Source organism: Podarcis bocagei (assembly GCF_964188305.1).
Source record: "Podarcis bocagei genome assembly, chromosome: 2".
Lineage (NCBI taxonomy): Eukaryota > Metazoa > Chordata > Lepidosauria > Squamata > Lacertidae > Podarcis > Podarcis bocagei.
Genome location: NC_138126.1, coordinates 64,356,619 through 64,378,935, shown reverse-complemented (window position 1 = coordinate 64,378,935; position 22,317 = coordinate 64,356,619). Strand labels below are relative to the sequence as shown.

Here is a 22,317-nt window from a genome sequence, read left to right as displayed (position 1 = left end):
ATTCGTCTTGCGGGGCACCACTGTACCATAGTATTTGGTGACAGACAAACTGCAGCGAGACAGAAGCAATGCTGTGTGTGACCATACAGGGCAGAATAGGAAATGATGCCTTCTTACATTCTTACATTTTGATACATCTGAGTGACAGGCGAGGATCACAATGAGATGCAACACGGTGCTTTGAAAATGGGGGGGGGGTCATTATGCTTGAATGTCTTGTAATTTGGGTGTTACAAAATAATGATGTATTCTTTAAAACATGAACCACCAGATTTTGTCAAACTGGAACCAGTTGGTGCAAGACAAAAAGAGGCACCATGCGTGATTCTTTGGACCAGAGGAGGCACGGTATTTGAAACCACCTTGCTGGAACTGCATTGATTGGAACCTGCATCATCAGAGATTTTGGCACTGCACCAGTGGCATAGCGAGGGTTGCCAGAGCTCAGGGCAGCATGGAGCAGGGGGTGGGAGCAAGCGAAATGGATTGAGTACACATGCACATTCAACTGCCTAACACAGAGGTTTTCAATCTTTTGGGGCCCACAGCTCCCTTGACCAAGTACATTCTTTCTGCAGCACCCCTGTGGGGCTCAGGAGCCCAGCTATGTCATCCCTTGCCTACACATCCAGTGGCCCCTCACCACTTTTTGAACCCCCTCCCTTGTAGAGTGTTCCCTCAGCCTCCTCTCCTCTCCCCTCCACTTGGGAGTCCTCTGGGCAGCCAGGGTTGTCACCCCTGGTTTCAGAAGTGCCCATCCTGCCCCAAAGAGAGGTGCCTCCGCACACTGCCCCACAGGGGTCTGGGAAGCACCCCCCCCGGCTAGCCCAAGAAGCATCATTCGCCTGTGGAGCTTGTAGCCAGGGCTGCTGCAACAAACAGCCACACAAGCCTTGGGGAGGCAGAGATGCAAGAGGGCATCAGAGAAGGGAGGGGAGGAAAGAGGGACAGAGGCCAGTGTTGCCAGCTGCACTCCTGACCATCATTCAAGGCATCTCAGGGTGACACGGCATACTGGTTGAAAACCAGTGGCCTAATGGCATCCGTGTCACCTGGGAGATCACAGCTACAGTGATAAGAGTCATTCCATTCTCTGGAGAGGTCACTTCCTGGAGAACCCGTTTTCAATGGAACCCAGAGATGGAAGCATGCAATTGTATTGAGGCAGCACTGGGTGTTGAAATTTTGCACCCCTAAGAATTTTGCTCCCAGGGCAACTGCCTCTGTGGCCCCTTCCAAGCAATGCCACTGCATTGCAGCCCCGCCCCATCCCCGAAACTGTTGGCAATCCTCCCATATTGAAAGCAGCTAGCAGAAGAAAAGAGTGTGGAAACTAGTGATACGTAATGCACATAATGCAATGGAAGAACAATTTTCTTAATCAGTCCCTGCCTAGAAAGAGTGAGAAAGCAGGCCTGCATGTTCAGCCAGTCTTCTGATGTCCCTTGTACAGCAACGTGCTGAGAAACCCTTCCACTGACATCATGCACACCAGGTAACCCCTCTGGCATCTGTGAATGCAGCATGAACATCTGCAGGAGGGGGGTCTCTGTATGTAAAGCTGAATACACAAACCCCTCCCCTCCTCTGCAGATATCTGCATTATACATGTGTCACTCCTCAGTGCATGCAATGTCAGAGGTGGGCCTATGGAGTGTGGCTCCTCTTCCATGTTTCATTACACAGGTGTTTGAATGTCTGAACAGGACTAATGTAGCACACAGTACTGGCTCCCCTAACATGTGGAAGGGCTTCGCAGCTATAATCTCTGGGCCACCATTCAAGCTTCACAACACAGGCCTAACCTTGTTTATTCACAAGTAAGCCCCAGTGAATTCAAAAGGATTTTCTTACATGTCTTAACATGTCGGAAAAACCTGTTGGCTGCAAAATAGAAAGTTTTATCCTGAGACAAAGGAGTTTTGTTTTGTTTTGTTTTTTGGTTTTTTACTGCAGAGCTAGGTTAATGAATGGTCTTCCCATTGAAAACCATGAGGAGAGATTGCATCTTTTCTTTTCATTCTTAAACAGTTGCTGATGTTAGTCAAATCATGAAAGCCTTATATTAAAAATATGAGAACTGTTTATTTACAATTTAAGACACCTCTCTGGGGTGGCCACTTATGCATCACCCCAAAATATGACAAAGATATGAATAAAATTAGCATGTACTGATTTATATGTATGAATGCAAATTTAGACAGGCTGGCTAATGCAAATTCAAATGAAAATACATCTCACCATGGTGATGAAGGCTGTGAACAGGTGAGCTGCTGCTAACTGTTGGTGGTAACTTCAAGGTCTCTGCTGCTTTCCCTTAGGGTTCTTCGTCCTTAAACCAGGCTTGGACCAGACAGCCCTTCAAACAGAGGACTCCTTCAAATAGAGGGCTATCCTCTGTTAGCATTTCAAATAGAGAGTTGTCCTCTTTAAAGCAAGATGCATGGCCACCCTAATCATATCTCTGGTTGGTCTATATGAATTGTTGATGGGCATGATTAGGGATAAGTTTAACATGTGTAAGCTCCCCACCCCATGGATGGGAATGACTCATTCATGATTGGATGTGGGCCAGATCAGAGCCTGGTTAGGAAACCAATGGGAGTCTCATGGAATTATATAAAGTCTACTAAATGAAGTATAATTAATTAGTAAGCAAACAATGTGAAGACCACTAGCCTGACCCAACAATGGGAAGCCCAGCTAATACATTACCAAATTGTCCAGAAGCATCTCTTGCTGTACATCCCCAACAAAGGCCACTAGTTTTGTGTGACTAAAGCTGGACTAGGGCCCACATATTTGGCACATTAGAACCTAAATGCCAACATATCATGTGTGAAAGCAAGTTTCCATTGCTTGTGTGGTTATCTCTGTAGGATGTTTTTACTTGTTTTGTTTATAGTTATTCCTTTCATTGATATTTTTATTGTTCTAATAATGGTTTTCCTTAAAGGAAGGATAATTTTGACTTGTTTGGCTATTTAATTTGTAAGTAATATTACTGAAAGCTGGGCTAGATCTAAGGTAGCACTCAGGGGAAGTATCCTCCTCAGACCACTAACAAGTTGTTCAAACCAAGGAGCTAACTCTGAGGCCCAGCTGGATTCTCAGGACTGGCACTGCAGCCTAGATCGTACCCTACAAATCTGGAGCTTCCTTCATTCTCCATTTCATGGCATTCTTCTTTAACATCAGAGGCCTCTCTGTGATTGAGCCATCTCCATGACATGTTGCAATCATGGATTTGCTGTCTTCCTGGCTCTGATCTACCAATACCTATCAGGCAACTCCCACACCACACAGAAGCTGTGGCTTGTGTTCAGAAATCATTTGCATGTTGCTTTCTACTATGTTATCCCAGGCTGTTAAAGCCTTTGGAACGAGCTCAGCCTGGATGTTTTGCGTTCATGTTTCTGATTTGCTATGAGAATGTGATCTCTCTTCCCAATCCTGCTTTCTAGGCGATGAACATTACAGCACAGTATCAGAGACAGGATAAAGCATCCCTTTTCTTGATTAGGAAAGTAGTGCTCAGGTAGCAGCTTGCCCGACATTTTTCCTCACCTCGTTGCTGTTCCCTGGGTTGAAATTCCCTTGAACGATTCTGTTCCCATAAGTATCCACAGCACCACCACCACCGCCTCCTCCTCTTCCTCCTCCAACGATCCTGCCTTCTCGGACTTCTTTTTTGCTAAGAGGCATGGAATGCAGAACAACGTGAGTAACAGGAATTGGAAACTGGAGTTCTTATGTTCAAACACTTGTTAGAACTTGAACATTCAGGAGAACATTGAAAGAAGAAAAGAAAACCAAGGACAGTAAAAGAAAAATGAAAACATAAGGAGAGAACAAACCCACAGGCATATACAAAGAAGTGAGCAGCTGCTTTGTTTTAATATATCAGAAATGTGGAACCTTTGGTCTTCCAGATGTTGTTGAACTACAACTCCCCGCAGTCCCAGCCAGCATGGTCAGGAATGATGGGAGTTGTACTTCAGCAACACCTGGAAGGACAAAAGTTGACCACACCTGGTATACTGCAACCTATACCAACCTGGTACTCCCTAGATCCTGGGTGGGGGGGGACCTGTCACCTTCCATATGCTACTGGACTACGGCACGCATCATCCCTGACCATTGGTCGTGCTGGCTGGCCAATTTTTTTATAATGCAAATTCAATGAAGGGAGGAAGGACTAATACACCTTCTTCAAATGTGCATCTTCCTCAAGAGGTTTTAGCTGACTGTTCTAATGCCCCTTGCTTGCCTGGATGGAAAACAGTATATGTGGAAACCTCTGACATTGCATGGCTGGTCAGCAGCCTATGGAAAAAGTCACACCAGTTGTTGCACCCACCACTGGCATGTGCCCCCGGAAAGCTGCCCGCTGGGGAATGTGGCCCTGGGGATAAAACCCTGGCCTAAATAGCTAACATTACATAAACTTTATACATTAAACACAAGGCATTTCTTCTTGTGTTCAATGACTGCCCATAAACTTTGGAGAGTACCCTACATGCCGAAGTTTGCTATTCATGACAGCACATCATTTCATCTTTGAGTTAGAGCACTCACAATTTCTCTGAGCACATGATACACTTGTTGTTGTATGTGTAGCCAGTTGCATCCCGCACTGGAGCATTCTCACGGGTGCAAGTGAGTTCTCCGTTGGGTCCCATCTCTGTTCGATATTCATCGCATCCATCATTCCTCTGCAGAGAAAGAACATGGTTTGCTTTGCTGGTCTGATTTTTGGAAACTCTGGAGGATCTTCATTCACAGCAAATGCATCACACAGACACAGATGGTGTCAGGGTGTGACAGGGTGAACCATGTCACCTACTACCTTGTGTCTGACGGAGGTGTTAGTCAGAGGAATCCTGAGTGCCTCTGTCTTAGAAACATTTGTTGGGTGTTGCCCTCTACGGCCGGCCTAATTATCATTCTTTAGCAGGGATATTCAAAGCATGCAATTGATCTGGATGATAAAAGCAATCTCCCCCACTTTTCCCAACAATGTGCTTAAAATACTGTCAACACCTTACCAGATCACAGGCAGACAACTGCACCAGAACAATTCAGAGAATACTCAGGTCCCTGCATCAATTGCTGTGGAGCATGATGAAAACTTCTAAAAAGTTGCAACATGCTTTCAATCAATAGTGAATAAAGCCAACAAAGGTGGCTGGAATGCTGGCAAGAAAGGGCCTGCCCTTGATTCCTCAATACTGTTTCATGAACTGGTCTTGCTTAGACATCTCACCAGCGAGAAACTTTTCATATAGATTCTCTTTAGCTTTAATGAAGGCAAAAGAATGATGTGAACATGTGCACCGACAACCCGTATCCTCTCCTAGCTGGGTCCACATGATGGAACAAGGGTAAAGTGAGTGAATGAAACATAAATAAATAAATCTATGAGGATGAACTGACTTTGCCAATTCAAAACAGGTTAAAAGGAAGGTAAGTATAAGGGTTTTCTTTTTTAAAAAAAGTTTCATGCAATAACCAACTTTTATCTGGAAGGTTCTTTACTATTTTGTTTGCTTGTTCAGTTAGATAGGTAGAGGACCTTTCATTAAAGTCTCCTTGAACTATTTCTTCTTTATGAGTCATTGAAAGGTAGATTCTAAGTATGCAATTGATCTGGATGCAGCTGATCTGAAAAGTTCTCTCTCTCACTTTCCCCAACATGCTTAATTACAGCATGGGCATAATTCACATTCCATTATAGTCAATATAAAACTTCATCATGATCATCATCATTTATACCTGACTCAAGACAGCTTACAGATAAAAATAATCTTGAAAATGGACATTGCCCTCAAATGTGAAACAGTATTTTAAACATTATGCATATTAAGATAACCTCTTTATGCACTAAAACTGTTATCCAGGGATGAACATAATCCATTAATGCAGATATGAATTTGGCTAGGCCTGAAATAGAACCTTGAAGTCTACCGCTTTCTAGCTTTGAATGAAATCATTAAAAGCTAATCCAATGACTGAAATGCTGAGCGCAATTTTTCAAAATGACATTACAGGCAAATGTAGTTTCTCTGATTTGGGCAGAGATAATGCAGGTCAATTTAAGAACATAACAATAACCTGCTGGATCAGGCCAATGGCCCCTCTACTCCAGCATCCTGTTCTCACAGTGGCTAATCAGTTGCCTGTGGGAAACCCACAAGTAGGACCCAAACACAAGAACACTCTCCCAGAAAGTGATTTCCAGCAACATTACTGCCTCTGATCATGGAATCACAGCATAGCCATCACGGCTAGTTGCCATTGAAAGCCTTTTCCTCCTTGTATTTGTCTAATCCTCTTTTAAAGCCATCCAAGTTGGTGGCCATTGTTGCCTTCTGCGGCAGTGAGTTCCATAATTAACAATGTGCTGCATAAGAGGTACCTGTGGAACATAAGGGAGAACTTCCTAATTCTGTGCATAATGCGGTACTCTACCACACACATGACTTTTGCATATGGAACAAGAGGCTAAACTGTGCATGTATGTGCAGGGTGCAACAAAACCTTGGATGAACAGAGTTGGAACCTGTTTGGAGTAAAACTGATTCTTCTCATTCTTGGTCACCATGGGCAGGAAATGCAGAATGTAAATGGCCAGATAAAAATTTGGATAAAGCTTTGTTTCACCTCATTTTTTCCATTTTGTGGTTGGTCCTTTCCAACAGAATTCATCGTACCTCCATTTTTGCTGCAAGAAACAATGGATAAAGTTTTACTTTGTTGCAGACAGAGAGGCCCTATATAATTAAAAAGCAAATATATTACGGCATACTCACAACTTCTGTAGACACATTATGCATTTATTGCTATGCTGCTTGCCAGAAGCATCGCGAACTGGATTATTCTCTCTGGTGCAGGAAAATGACCCATCTCTGAAATAAGGCCAATATTCACTGCAGTCGTTATCCTACAGTGGAAGAAGAAGATCAATTTTCCTCCTTGAAGTCTCGCTGAAGATAAAGTTCATCATGAGTCATCAACAGGATGCCCATATCCAGCGTTTAAGGTCCCTTAGAAAATCATGTGATCAGCAGAATGTTCAATCACTTTTAACTGAACCAAACCCAATGGAATAAGTCTTTTATGAGGAATGAAGCACCCTGGAAGTAATCTTCACTGGAAGTAATTAAGAGAATGAGCACAAACCTGAAAGTTTCCAGAGGTGTAGCTGTGTTCATCTGCTGCAGCAAATACAGCAGTTTTGTAGCACCTTAAAGACTAACAAATTTATGATGTTATGAGCTTTTGCAGACTACATTCTACTTTATCAGATGTTTCTTTTATCAGATGCATCTGATGAAGTGGACTACAGTCCATGAAAGCTTGTGTTTGTCATAAATGTGTTAGTCTTTAAAGGTGCCACAAAACCAACCAAATGGTAGCATTGGTTTCAGTGGGGAATTGTGCACCCAGAATTCTTTCCCATGTAAATAAATCAATACAGCAAATGTGCTTAATAGCCAATACATTATGTCTAGCACTTGAGATTCTGTTTTCTTTGTAGATGTGTAATGTCTATTTTGGACTTTATATTAAGCAAGATTCTAAAAATATGTTAGACACATTAGATTTCAAAAATATAGTGGACACACTAACAGCAGAACTGCTTGCCACGCTGCCAGCTTGTGTTCGTCTTTTCCTCTGCTCCTGGGAGGGAACAAACTTAATGGGAAAAGCAGCAGAGTTTGCGCTTTACCTTTCTCCCACCCTTTCTCTTAGCAGCTTCTCCCTCTGAACCCTTCCCTCTCAGCTGGAATGCTAGACACAACCTTATGAAGTCTAACCTGCACAAGTGTAAGTCACACAGAAGCAAGCATTATGATGACGAATTAAGCCAAGCAATTTGACCAAGAAACAAGAAACAAAGATATCATTTGGGAAAGAAAAGCCTGTCAATGACAAGATTTGCTGCCTAGAGAAAGAGGTGTGCAAGAAATGGATTGGCCAAGATAAACAAGGTGCAATTAAGGCTTGCTTATGCCTGGTCCCACACCTTGCCCTAGCTGGAGCGCTCTTGGGTGTTATTACCCCATTAAGCAGTAATTGAGTGCCAACAACGTGCTTGGAATGTTCCAAACAGGGAAGGCAGCCCAGGACCCGCCCTGGAAAGTTTACTATTTCAGTCTCGGAAACACAAGAACGAAAAGATACAAACTCAACATGGCACACTAACTTGGGCCTGTCAGAAACCAAAACACATAGTACTAGTAACGGTTCAATTGTGGTTTTCAATGAGACCCTGCAGTGGGTGAACTTGGATAATTTTAGACCCTGGACTCAATGGTCTCATGAAGACCTTCTTTAGATAAGTAATGAGCCTTACTTCTTTTAAGCCATACCTGATAACATGGTTTTTTTGGGGGGGGGGCACTGTTCTATCTGTTCTATCTGCCCTCCAAGTCTGGAGCCAAACCAGAAACTAGGATTGCTATTAATACTCACAGGCAGGAACAGGTTTGGAGAATCAGAGTGGTACAATGATTAAAGCAGGGCTGGTGAGCCTGTGGCCTTCTAGATATTGTTGGACTCAATTTCCCACCAGTCCTAGCCATCATGGCTAAATGATTGTGGGAGTTGTAGTCCAGCAACTTCTGGAGGGCCCCATCCCCAAGTTCCTCACACTTTGGTTAAGCTAGGACCAGGGATGCTTGGGTTGAAATTCCTGGTGAGTGGTTAACTTTACCGGATGACTTTGACCCGTCACAATCTCTTAGGCCAACCTACCAGGTTGTTGTAAGGATAAAACATAAGGAGAATGGAAACTGCTACTGTTGGTGTAATGAAGCATATTTGTACATATAAGAAGCAGCCAGAGGGTGTATGATGAAAATCAACTCTTCCTGAACCATATTTCTAGTGAACCAGCAATGTGCTGTGGAGGAGGACACCATCCCGAATTTCCATGAAATGTAGCAGGTCTCCACTTGTGCAATTTCTGTTCCAGAAGTGTGTTCACTATAATTACATATAGTATCAGCATTGTAACTCTAATCTCATTTAGTAAAATTAGATTGGGCTACAATCCAAGTGACAATGAAGTCTGATATCTTCCAGCACAAAAGCAAAAACCAATTGCTAAGCCACTGGGTCAAATGCAGGGCTTAAACACATAATATCATCATATTTCAGGTATACCATTTTTCATGCCTCCCATGCAATCCTGCACATGTCTACTCAGAAATTCCTCTCACCTTTCTGCCATGGGGAAATCCAAATTTACCCACCCACAATAACTGGCCAATCATGAATGGGCTTTAGGAGGTGGCAGCAGGGGGGAGCAGAGTCAGGTGGAAACTTTGTGCTGGTTTCCACTTGGGTCCTCTTCTTCAGGATAAAAAGGGGCCCGCCTTCTCCCTTGGCACTACAGTCACCCTTTTGGTCTCCCACCCTTGTTAATCACTTTGCTATGTAATTTTTTGGTTGCTGTATTTGGGGCAGGAAGAAATTTTATATCCAGACAAATTGGCTGGTCTTGCGGTTTTTGCCTCACAGCAATCATCACAACTTTAGTGGTTAAAGCATTAGGTCAGATTCATAGCAATTACTCATAAGGGGAGTATATAGCTTTAACTTCCCCTTCCAGGAATTGGGGTATCCCATTAAAGGAATCCTTGGAGAGGTGTTTCTGTCCATAAATCCAGATGGGGGGGGCTGAGGACCATAGCACTCCCCAGGCAATTTCCATGGGCTGCTTCTATTTGATGGAAACCATAGGGCAATCTTTTCCTGGAATGGATGCCCTAGGAAGCAGGAAGCAGACAGGCTGACCAAGTGGGAAATCACCCAGAGCCTGAGACAAATCACCTACATCTGTAATCAATAAAGTTGTGGCCTCCCCCCCCCCCTTTTTCCTTTTTTGGATCCATGAATGTAGGTCTGTGTATCTTTATACATGGTGTGAGGCACCAGGTGGCGGGCTCTCTGTGCCTGAGCATGAAAATATGATCCATTAGCCCCAATGGGACTTACTCCCAGGGAAGTTTGCACAGGATAGCACTGTTAGCAAGAACTGTAGGTTGTAGCCAACAACGTTGCTCAGGTGATGGCAAAGCCACATAAGAAGAGGAGCAATTTTCAGTTATTCTCCATCTCCTTCAAACTCCTGAAATAATCTAAAATTGTTTTCCTCCTTGTAACACTAATGGAATCAACGCTATTAGATGCCATTGGATAGCTTTAAAATTTCTCCTCACCTTTGCTGAAGAAGGATTTTTGGGCCAACCAGCAATTGCTCTCCTTCTCCTATTAATGAAGATAATAAACAAAAACAGAGAAGAAATTATGAATGGAAAATGTAAATGGTTCAACACTTTAGTGTAGGGTGATATAAAGTTCAATACAAACCCCGCAATCTTTTTTCACACAAGAGGTTCTTGGAATGCAAGAGAACTGCTCACATAAAAGAGAACAGAAGAAATCAAGACGCAAAGTAGGTAAGGAAAGTTATTTGCTTAGAATCTCTAATCTAAGGACTTTTCTCTATTGAGTCTTCCATGATGTAGTTAAATAGGATCTGATAACAAGTGCCTTCAATCATTTCTAGCCCCAATTCATAGAAATCCCATTAAAAATCAATCAGTCTTACTCATATAACTAATTTGTCCTACTCATTTCAATGGACAGAAACCATTGTTGCACCAGTAGATTTCCTCTCATGTACCAGGACTTCATTTTCCTCTCCTTCTCTTTGCAGTTCCCCCATACACTTCCAAATTTTGCCCCAGAGTATTTCTCAGTCCTCCCAAGCAGATTTTGTGGGTGCACAGGAGGCAAGGAAGTCCCATTGTACAAAGAGGAAGTCTGTTCTACATGTACATGGGCAGCATTGGATACAACTTGATGGTACTGAAGTGTTGCCAACCTTCTATGAAATATTGCCTAGATGGCCATTTACACAAACCACTGGTATGAAAAGGATATTTCAGAACCCATTTGTATTGCTGAGAATCATATTCATGGAGACTGATTAAACCACTCATCCCTGAGCACCTTCCGAATCTGAAATGAATCTTAGGGAATGAGCACAGGTCTCATCTTAATATTGATGCAGACTCCTGCTCACTAAATCCGAATAGCTTCTCTTTCATGGAAAGAGAATTGCATGCATTGAAACTAAAGCCCTGTGTGATTTCTAATGTGTGCTAGATCTTCCCTGCTGCCTTGATGGCCTTGATTTTTGGATCCACTTTTGGTGTTGATCTTGATGGCCTGGGGAAACAGCAGGGCATGAAACTGACCTCTCTGTTCTGGGGGTTATAAGTTGCAGTGTTTGCCTCAGCCAAGGGGTTTCTGCCATAGAGATGGAACTAGGAAATTGTCTGTAGGAGGAGAAGACATAGGGGAAACAACCAGTATAACAGCTCTCATCATGGCATTAGCATCTCTGAAACAAGTGGTTGTTTCTAATACTCACAAGACTTCACGGCACATGACACACTTGTTCATATGTCTCCTGCCATCAGGACCGAAAACAGGGTCTATATCTCTGTTGCAGTATAAATTCCCATCCTCTAAAAATGGTTGGAATTCACGGCACATGCCCTCCTAAAGGGATAAAGGAACGCTTAATGAGGCTTGCTTGCCTTTTTCTGCTTCTGCAATCCTTAAATTGCTTCAGTTCTGTATGTTTATATGGAATGGAAGTGAGTACTATGAAGGTGGGGAATGTAACCCTCTTCTAGTTTTCGCTTTCGCTTGCTCTGTCACTGAGTTTCAATGTTTGTTTCATTTGAATGGAAAATCCCACTCAAATTTTAGACATTTCTGGAGGGGAGTGGTAACAAAAATGGAGCTCAGATGATAGTCAAACTCTGGACACAATCCACCAAGAGGTTCAGAACTGCAATCTCATTAAAATGAGTGAAGGTGAACTTGCAGATAGATGGAGCCCTCTGTTACCTGGGCATTTCAATATGATGGTCATAGGTAGCTGAGGCAGGGATTCTGTAAGCCTTGTGTTTAATGCTAGTGTAACACTGGAAGCCACCTTAGACCAGGCTGGACCATTGGTCCACCTAGCTCAGTACCGTTTACACCAGAACAAGCCAAAGTGATACCCTCCAAATGTGGTTAGACTCCAACTCCCTTCATCCCCAGCCCACATGCCCAATGGTCAAAGATCATTGGAGATGTAGTCCAACAGCACATCACATTGGTTATTCTTCACCAGCAGTCAAGGTTGTGGTGGAGTTGGGTATGGCAATGGTGGGACTGGTGCACTGCAAACACACCAACAGAAGCAATCTGGTGCTATATCAGCGCATTTACACCACACCACCACCAGCACATTCTTCCCTTCTGCAACTCAGCTGAATAGAGTTCAAGTGGATGGCATAGCCCCACCACACTGTCTACTGCTGCTCGTTGTTGACAATGACTGGCAACAGCTCTCCAGGGTTTCAGTCTTTCTCAACCATACCTGAATATGCCAGGAAGGAACCTGGGACCTTCTTCACGCGAAGTGTATGCCCTTCTACCAAGCCATATGCTCCTTAAAAAACATGTGCCACCATGTTGGATAGTTCTGCCACTATTACATGTTGGTTAGAGCAGGGAGGCCCCATAGAGCATTGATTCACCCTCCAACCTACTAATATTGGTCAGAGACTGGGGAGTAGCACTAAGAATCCACCAGGATTTCTTAATGCAATCTAGCCAGAGAATCCCAAAAGGATCTCCAGTGATTAGAAAGCATGATCACAATGACTGGGCAATGGGGAAGATGGGTTGCCAGGAGGTAGTATTAACCAGGCTATTATGTAGTTTCCAGGTGCATTTTTGCCTTCTTCTTTTTTTTTGGGGGGGGGGGAAATCCTGTCCTAGGTTGCAAGCCTTTTGGAAATATTGGGCAACAGAGATGTTGGCTGAACTGCAACAGTTAAACTCCAGCAATGTTATTCATTTCACAAATAACACGTGAAAAATCATTACCAAATGCAAGTGAATTCTCAGCACCTTTAACAAACTACAGTTCCCAGAATTCTTGGTGGGGTGTTTTAAATGTATGGTGTGTACACGGCCTGATTTAGGAAAAATAAGAGAAAAGTCTGAACTAACCTGGTATCTCATTTGACTGGCAACACCTGCAACAAAAATACACAGATTGTAAATTCTTGCATTGTCATTGTACAAATTCAAGTTTTAAAAAGACAACGACTCAATCAAAGAGGTGGTTACAGTTAGGTGACCCAACAAACCCTCCCCACTCACAAATGCAAACAAACCCCACTACAGACAACCACAGACAACCAACTACACCCTGTCCCCCAATCCCTCTCACTACAAAGGAAATGTAACAAGTGAATAGAAAGAGAACCTACTGTATCCAGTTGACGCTGACACAAAACCCCACATGTCCACTATAAAAAAATATATAAATTTCACCACCGCACTCTCCCCCACTCTCTTTCCCCTACCTTATACTGTACTCAACACTAACATCTCGTAACAAATGTAACTGATCTATAGAAAAGACTTTACAACCTGAAAAAGAGACAATGCACATACTTTTGATAGTAATTTTTATTAGTTTTCAGTTACAGCAATCCAATAATAGCCTCATTATAACAATACCAAATTATAATACAATTAATAATACCAATCATGGAGATGTTGTATGCTAGAATTAATGGTTTGATGATTTTCTTTGTTTCAGCGTTTCAAATGCATGTACTTTTGTAAACCAATAAAATCTTTAATAAAAATTACTTTTTAAAAAGGAGATGTTTCAGTTAATCTGAATTTCCTTGATCCATATAGCCTTCTGCTTTCTTGCATAAGGTTAGTGGTCCTTGATAGAGATCTGCATAGCCATCCACACCAGATGTACCAGTGGACTTCAAAGGGGGTCAGGTGAGCCTCATAATGCAAACTCAGACCAGCTGCTTGCACAAAACACACTTGCTGGGTTGATGTGAAAATTATTTACACTGAATTACCCTGTAATCCTAAGTATTAGAAATAAACCTTACTGAAATCAGAGGGACTTATTTCTCAATAAATATGGTTTGGACTTGCAGTCCTGCTGTAGCCTTATTGGAGTTTACCGATTGGGTCTGCGTTGCTCCGGGACAGGAGGAAGGAAGTCAAAATGACACCGAGTTGGTTCAAAGAAAGAGTTTATTCTGCTCTCCGGATAGCAGAAGGCACTTGCGTGATTAGTCCCTAGCAAGTCCGAAGAAATTACAGGTTTCGTGCAGTTTATATATCCTCCAGGCACCCTCTCACTCCTCCCCTAGGAGCCCAACCACGTCGGCCTACGTACGCAGGTTGACATCACATATGTTCCTGCACTGGTACTCTCAACCATAAAAGGATCTTCCTTCCTGCACTCCTGACCATAAAAGGATATTCCTGTTCCTACTCCTATCTTGAAGCAAGAGGTCACTACTTCCGAGAACATGCTCTGGCGTTAGTCGCAGACTTGGGTCTCTGCGTCATTTGTGGCCAGGACATAAGATATGTCTGTGTCTGTTCTACTGGTAAAGTCAAGGCCAGTCTTGCTGTCAAACTGATAAGGGAGAGAACTGTTTATGCAGTTGTGTCCTTATTATGGTTTTGCTGAACAGTTCAAGTTTTACGCATTTAAAAGTGCTCTCTTTTGAAAGAACAAAAGGGGGGGGGGGGGTTGAAACAGTTTTAAAACTTACTACACAGAAACCCATTCCTTCACTGCTTTCTATAATTTTGAGGCCCATGCTTGCCTGAGTTACTTATTGTCACTTGTAGTGACACTTTGTGCACATCATGATCATATAGGTCTCTCCTCTTTCTGCAAGTGATGATGATGGTGCACCTATGGAAACACAGTCCTGAGCATGGCTTTTAATGGGAACTGTGCTAAATGTAAGCACTTTTATTTAATGAGATTGTGCATTGGGCTGGTTGCCCACTAGCTAATTATATAATACTACTAACTGCAAATTCCTTGATTCATAATAATAATAATAATAATAATAATAATAATAATAATAATAATAAAATAAATTTTATTTATATCCCGCCCTCCCCAGCCGAAGCCGGGCTCAGGGCGGCTAACAACAATAAAACAGTACAAAAGTACAGCATAAACAACATTCTAAAATTATTCATTATAAAATTAATTAATTCAAGCCACTGGCAACCATTGGGCCAGAGCTCTGCAAAGATTGCCGAGGGAGGGAGTCAGGCTGTGCCCTGGCCAAAGGCCTGGTGGAACAGCTCTGTCTTGCAGGCCCTGCGGAAAGATGTCAAGTCCCGCAGGGCCCTGGTCTCTTGTGACAGAGTGTTCCACCAGATCGGAGCCACAGCCGAAAAAGCCCTGGCTCTAGTTGAGGCCAGCCTAACTTCTCTGTGGCCTGGGACCTTCAAGATGTTTTTATTTGAAGACCGTAAGTTTCTCTGTGGGGCATACCAGGAGAGGCGGTCCCGTAGGTATGAGGGTCCTAGGCCGTATAGGGCTTTAAAGGTTAAAACCAGCACCTTAAACCTGATCCTGTACTCCACCGGGAGCCAGTGCAGCTGGTATAGCACCGGGTGAATGTGATCTCGCAGCGAAGACCTCGTAAGGAGTCTCGCTGCAGCATTCTGCACCCACTGGAGTTTCTGCGTCAGTCTCAAGGGCAGCCCCACGTAGAGCGAGTTACAATAATCCAGTCTGGAGGTGACCGTCGCGTGGATCACAGTGGCTAGGTCAGGGCGAGAGAGGTAAGGAGCCAACTGCTTAGCTTGGCGGAGATGGAAAAATGCCGCCTTTGTTATAGCTGCAATCTGCACCTCCATGGAAAGGGAGGTGTCGAAGATTACAGCCAAACTCTTAACGGATGGTGCTGGCACTAATTGCGCCCCCGCAAGAGATGGGAGTTGCCCCCCAATCCCATATCGCCCCGTCCCAGCCACAGGACCTCTGTCTTTGAAGGATTTAGCTTCAACCGGCTCCCACGTAACCATCCAGCCACAGCTTCCAAACATCTGGTCAGTGTGTCTGGGGCTGAGTCAGGATGGCCATCCATCAACAGATAGAGTTGGGTGTCATCGGCATACTGATGGCAACCCAGCCCAAAACTCCAAACAAGCTGGGCGAGGGGGCGCATAAAGATGTTGAAAAGCATCGGGGAGAGCATCGCACCCTGAGGTACTCCACACACCAAGGAGTGGCGTGATGACAATCCCCCCCCCAAGCGCCACCCTCTGTCCCCGACCAGAGAGAAACGAGCGCAGCCATTGAAGGACTGTGCCCTGAATCCCCACGTCGGCAAGGCGGTGGTCCAGAAGTTCGTGATCGACCATGTCAAAAGCTGCTGACAGATCTAGAAGAATCAGCAGCCCCGACCCGCCTCGATCCAGCTGTCTACGAAGATCATCTGTTAGGGCAACCAGAGCCATCTCGGTCCCATGACCAGCGCAGAAGCCTGACTGGAATGGATCCAGAGCCGATATTTCTGTGTGGTTCTCAAAATGTTGGGACTGAGCTATATGAAGTTCTTAACAAGGATTAGTTAATGTAACATTTGTCAGAAACATCTTACAACCCAAATCCAAGCCTAGAATACTGTCCTTAACTAAACTGATTTAGATATTTAGAACAGCATGTCGTACAGCCTCTTTTTTTGTTTCTTTTTCTTCCTTTCTCCCCTTTTACATTTCTTTTTAATGGAACTTATACTGTTTTATTCTAGTATTTCATATAAAGCAGCCTAGTCAATATATGGGGTGTTTGGGGAGGGGTATTGCATCTGGTGGGGGACACATCATGCTCCTTCTGGGATAGTTAGTCCACCTTTGGTCCCCACCCTGCACTTAGCTCTCCACTGTGGTTCCTAGAAGCTGTCAGCATGCGACAGAAGCCACACCCCAGGAATGGCTTCAACTGGCTGACTAAACCAGGTGAGGGTAGCTGCTGAGTCTCAAACCCTCAGTGAATTAGGGACTTCCTCTACATGAAAAGACAGACTGCAGTGGATTGAGTGGACAAGACCAATAGAGGGTCTAATGGTCAAGAAGGCGGTTTCTGCATGTGATGTAGAGGGAAGTGAGGGGCAGGTGGGGCTTGTCAACCTGGGAAAGTAGCCCATCTAGAAGAAGAAAACTCTGATCCTAAACTTCTGCTGCCTTGTGGGATATCTTCAGAAGAAGAAAAGGCTAAGGCATAAACCCTACACAAATCCAAAGTAGAGTCCATAAGACAGTTTGATGGGGCCTTGTATGCCTCCTTCTGGCAATTCCTGCAGCTGGTGCCAAACATATTACTCTGCTTTCCTTTGAAACACATCAGTGAGGCCAAGAGGGGGGACTTGTCATCTGGGCAGCCCAGGACCTCTATACACACTGCCCAGGTTTGCACCCTGTACGTTCACTTCGGTGCTGCTAATGAAGCAGTTTGACTTCAGCCCCAAAGGTGCTCTCCATTGTCCATCAAGACAGACAGATGCCAACAGCAACAAGTCAATATAAAGCAGGGAGCTCTCTATATGAAATATTATTACCCTAACTCAGGGGTGGGGAGTTTGTGGCCTTCCTGCCAGTGTGGCTAATAATAAGGGATGGTGGGAGTTGAAGTCTACCCACATCTGGAGGGCTAGAGGTTCCTCATCCCTGCCCTAACTAAGCCACAGATCTGAAGATTGCCATCTCTCTTTAACACCCCAGCTCAGTAAGCAATCTTTGGTGCCACTGCTTGTTTCCACTTTGGTCCATGGAGCAGAGGTGACCTATGCTGGTCCAGTTAATAATGTCAAGACATCTTCCTTCTGAAGTCACTTTGTGATGGGCACATCTTGCCACTTACCACAGTTTTGGGACCACCTGGGAAGCTGTAGCGGTTAAGATGCAATGGTTGCACTGAGAAATTTGCTGCCCCCCTCCACACCACAAGTCTGCTAGATAAGGAGACTCCACAGGCCACAGACAGCAGACACCCCCTGATGCCAATGAGAACTGAAAGCAAATCAAGTTGTACTGAAAACTAGCACAGAATGTCCAATCTGCATGTCACTGGAAGTGACAGGTCCTTCAGACTGGATCACTATCAGTCTACCTGACTTGTCCAGTGCTGTCCATTGTTACATCCTGCCACTTATAGCCACTGCTTCTGCAATTCCTCTGGCAAATCAACCAGCTGATAATAACTTGCCCAAGAGGCACTGATAGACATTGGGATAAACAACTCAAAGAGCAAGGGGGAAAATTCCAGACACATTAAGTTCAACTACTTGCAGATGGCAGGATTCTCTAGATTTTATGACAATGAATACAGAATTCTATTTATATATACATACAATAACAGCCATACTGAGCCCTGATTGGTTGGTCCATATTTGCGCTCTCTCTCTCTCTCTCTCTCTCTCTCTCTCTCTCTCTCTCCAGAATCACCCTATCTTTATCTTCATTCCTGTTTAATGTCAACTCTGTTGAATGAGTTGAAGAATTCCAAGTCTGCCCTATGCATGGATACAAACACTCAACCACGTTTTGACAAAAGAATGTCATTTCATCAGTCAGTCCATTTGAACTGTCCACCCAAAAGGCAAAATAGGTGAAAATAGATATTGCTTTTGCCAAAACAAGGAAGCTCTCTACCTTCTTCACTTGCAAACCTTCAAGGTATTTGACAACAACAAAGGTATGCCCACCACCAGTTCCATAAATCATCTTTTAAACATTGATATTATCATGAATGAAATAAAAGTGTTTGGTATTTCCTAGTCCTTGGCTTTCCTCAGTTTTCTCTTCAAATAAGCTAGTTCTCTTATTAGGTAATGTCTTAGTTATCATTAGTTTTAAAGGACTACATAGTGCCCACTCCTTAGGCAAATATGACATCCCCCGCCACAGACACTGGTTATAACAAATGTAGCTTACCTTCAAAGTGGCTGAAAAGTGCCAGGGCCACAAAGACCCCTGCTACCTTCATGGTAAGGATAATGGTGGTAAACGTGTTTTGATTCTCTTAGCTCATTGCTCACAAGAAGCCACACAGATGAAGCTCTGATTGCATATGTACATATAGGAGACAGGTTTCTCCGCCTTCCTTGTGACATAACCTTCAGAACAGCCATCATTAGCCATGAAAACCAGTCTGGTTTGAATTCTAATGATTCCTTCAACATAACTTTCATCAGGATGGGACTGGCTGGGAGCCACACCCTGGATTTTGTTAAAATGAGACATTTACCAATCGGTCAGCTCATTTTTCATCAGCAGCAGAGCATCCTGGCTGTAGGATGCTGCATCCAAGAGGTATGCTAAAATCAAAGACCTTCCTGAGACTGTATCTGAAGGGCAGTATAAAAATACTTCTACTACCAGCAAACAGAGCCACCCAGATGCAATATCTGAATAGCTCAGCATTGCTGGAGTTTGTGGGCTGCATTCAATGCTAGTAGACCCATTTAAGTTGGTAGAAATGACTAACTTGGGGCCCTTAGTTTCAGCGAGTCTGAGCAGAATTTAGTTGGCTACAACTCCAAGCTAATAATGTTGCTAATAAGGAATTACATTCCTAGCTGGGAGCTCTCAAATATAACAATAGTGAGTCTAGTAGCATGACAGTATTTTTCAGACTTTACAAATTGCTTCTGCACAGAGTTCAGCTACATGCTTTGCATACAAAATTCCCAGGTTCCAATTCTCAGCATCTTCAGGTAGGCTAAAAAAGGACTATTGCCAGCACAATAGTCTCTCTACTCTGGCATAACCTATTATTGGTGGAACAGAACAGAATCTATTATACAGCTGTAACCTTTTGTTCCACCAGTACAATAGATTTAGTAGTGAGCAAGCCTATCTTCATCCAGCTGGCATAACTCGAGGACAGGATTGCAGTGCTAGTCTCATCCCAGCTACCAATACACCCTTCAGTTAGCCTGCTGTTTGCAGGATTCCTGAATGGCTGATTTTGTTTGGGGAAAATGTGAATCAGGAGAACAATAGTGACAGATGAATGTCTCAAGGTTTGGTCTAAGTGCCTTTGGATGATGACAGCAATAATAATAGCACTTAAGGCTTCCTGGTTTCCAAGTTCTAACTAATCTATATCGGATCTCTCCAAGTATTATTCCCATTTGAAAAACAGATAAATATGATCAAATGTTTTTCTGGATGACATCTGCTTATCTTCCAGGTTCCTACACTGACAGCTATCACCACTGTTTTGAAATACCAGCTAAGTGCACAACTGGTGAGGCTCACTGTGCAATTTTCATTTCTTTTGCTGTCCAAGCTTGCGACTAACAAACTGAAAAATGAGAATTTGGGCTGTTATGTTGAAATGTACAATACTTTATACCATTGTGGAAGAACATTGGCATGGAAATATATTCAGAAACTGCTGTTCCAGTGAGTTTCAAAGTTTAGTCTACACCAGCTGTATCGTGAAACATATCCAGTGGAAGCTCAAACTGACATAGGAAAAAGATGCACACCAGCTCGTATTACAATGTCCAGTGTTCATTTGGAATAAGGCTAAGACCACAAATACTTCAGATATAAATAATACCAAAATGATTTTTGTGTCTCTGGAAGTTTCAAAAGTCCATGTTGTCCAGAGACATAGGGGATAACACATATTTGCAAACAAATCTTTATGTTTGGCTCCCCTACACACTCAGTTTTTAAGTTTTTCAGCCAGTGCTGTGCCCTAGACCTTGGTCTACCACTGCAACAAAAATGGAGTTTTGTACCACCAATGCTTGGCTAATTCCAGACAAACTGCAGCCAGTAGTAAGGCTATTAAATCCTTATATATAATTTTGTCCATAGCAACTCTCTATGCTTTCTGATCAATCTAAAAATTGTATTTTTAAAAGGTGCATTGGCAACCAGCATTGATTTTTCTTCTTCTTCTTCTTTGATTGCTGAGAGCTAATTGAATTTCTATTTTTCTTCCCTGGCGCATACTGTATTTTTGCCCAGCTTGGAAGGAGGCACACTCCTTTCACCAACAGATTTCACTCCCTTTACTTCTTTCATTCCTCACAGGCTCAAACAAAGTGATGGCATTCTGAAGGCATGAACAAAATAGCGCTGGTGGGGCAGCTGCTCTGCACAGTGATCTGTTTCAGCTACAACAGTGTGCTTTATAGATCAACTGCAACTCACCTGCATGGAGGGTTGTGGTCTGCCACACAAATTTCTAGTTGGAATACTTTGTGATAATAAAGAAGAGAACAAGCACATGGTGGGAAGCAGCCCCCCATGGTTTCACACAACAATCATGTTGCAGACATTACCTGTGGTGGCAGCTGGTAGCCCCTGGACTTTGTGGGGTGGCCTGTGGCCAAGGAGGTCATATAGGCAGGGCCAATAAGGCCACATGGGTGGAACAAAGGGGAGTCACATGGGTGGGGCCAAGCTGTTCTGGTTTTCTTCCTCCCTTGCAAAGGTGTGGATGCCAAGGCATTGCATTCAGTACCTAGCTAAACTGAAAAGTGTTTAACCTTGTTTTAGGAGCTCCTGCTGTAACATATTCTAACAGTCTGAAACCCCCAAGAGCCACTATCAGTAAGGGCTTATTTACACTTAACTTTCCTCTACACTTTAAAGTTCCCTATCCTAGTTCTCCTTTTTTTCACTCCGGAGCTTTCCCTGCAAAAACTTGTTCTTTGCCACTGAATTGGAGCAAACAGCTATCCATGGAAAACCTGAATTGCCATTTGCTGCACTTCAGCTATAAAGAGCAGGCTTTCTGTGCTGAAGGGGGGGGGGGCAGGTAGCCAGATCTGAGATAGTCCTCTTATTACATGTAAACTATAATTTCTTAGAACTAAATCACACAACCTCTTCAATGTGGTTGAACTAGTCTGCCAAACTCTGAGATCATCAGTGGTGGTGAATCTGATGAGCACAGATTATTGGCAACCATGTGCAGAAGTTCAAATCATATGGTATATCAGCTCAACTCAGGTTCAGAAGCAACCTTACAGTTGTGGCGAACCACTCCAAAATCTGGTTTGCCTTAAGGAGTATGCCCCCTACTATCCAGATTTCATGCAAAAAATAGCTTTCCAATAAAGGCAAAACCACTGATTAGTGTTCATTCATGCTACTTTAATTTTGGTTTGGCTACTGTCATGTTCTAATTCACAACAGTCATTTGCAACTTTATTGGTTCAGAGTGATGCAATTTTTGATGGAGACAGAGATGGGGTGACGTTCAGGAAAATATGTAAGTCAGCATTATTATGGGCTTTAAACATGCCAGGGACATCCTGTAACATTATATTTTACAAGGTACTAATGGCTAACAGTGAGAACTAGACTAGGATGATACATCCCTATGCTATTCTTCCACAAAATTCTATGGAG

The 22,317-nt window shown here is 43.4% G+C and overlaps 1 protein-coding gene across 1 annotated transcript in view; it reads right to left on the bottom strand.

Moving 5' to 3' along the window:
- Positions 1-19,019, bottom strand: part of LOC308582101 (serine protease inhibitor Kazal-type 5-like) — a 31,759-nt gene extending 12,740 nt beyond the window's left edge. The window contains exons 1-8 of the mRNA XM_081184958.1: positions 18,874-19,019; positions 13,093-13,118; positions 11,450-11,580; positions 10,230-10,278; positions 6,813-6,943; positions 6,664-6,724; positions 4,579-4,715; positions 3,568-3,694 (exon numbers count right to left, since the gene is read on the bottom strand). Of these exons, the coding sequence (XP_081041084.1) occupies positions 3,568-3,694; positions 4,579-4,715; positions 6,664-6,724; positions 6,813-6,943; positions 10,230-10,278; positions 11,450-11,580; positions 13,093-13,118; positions 18,874-18,925 (714 nt within the window). The 5' untranslated portion in view covers positions 18,926-19,019. The remainder of the gene's footprint in view (positions 1-3,567; positions 3,695-4,578; positions 4,716-6,663; positions 6,725-6,812; positions 6,944-10,229; positions 10,279-11,449; positions 11,581-13,092; positions 13,119-18,873) is intronic.
- Between the last annotated feature and the right edge of the window lie 3,298 nt (positions 19,020-22,317).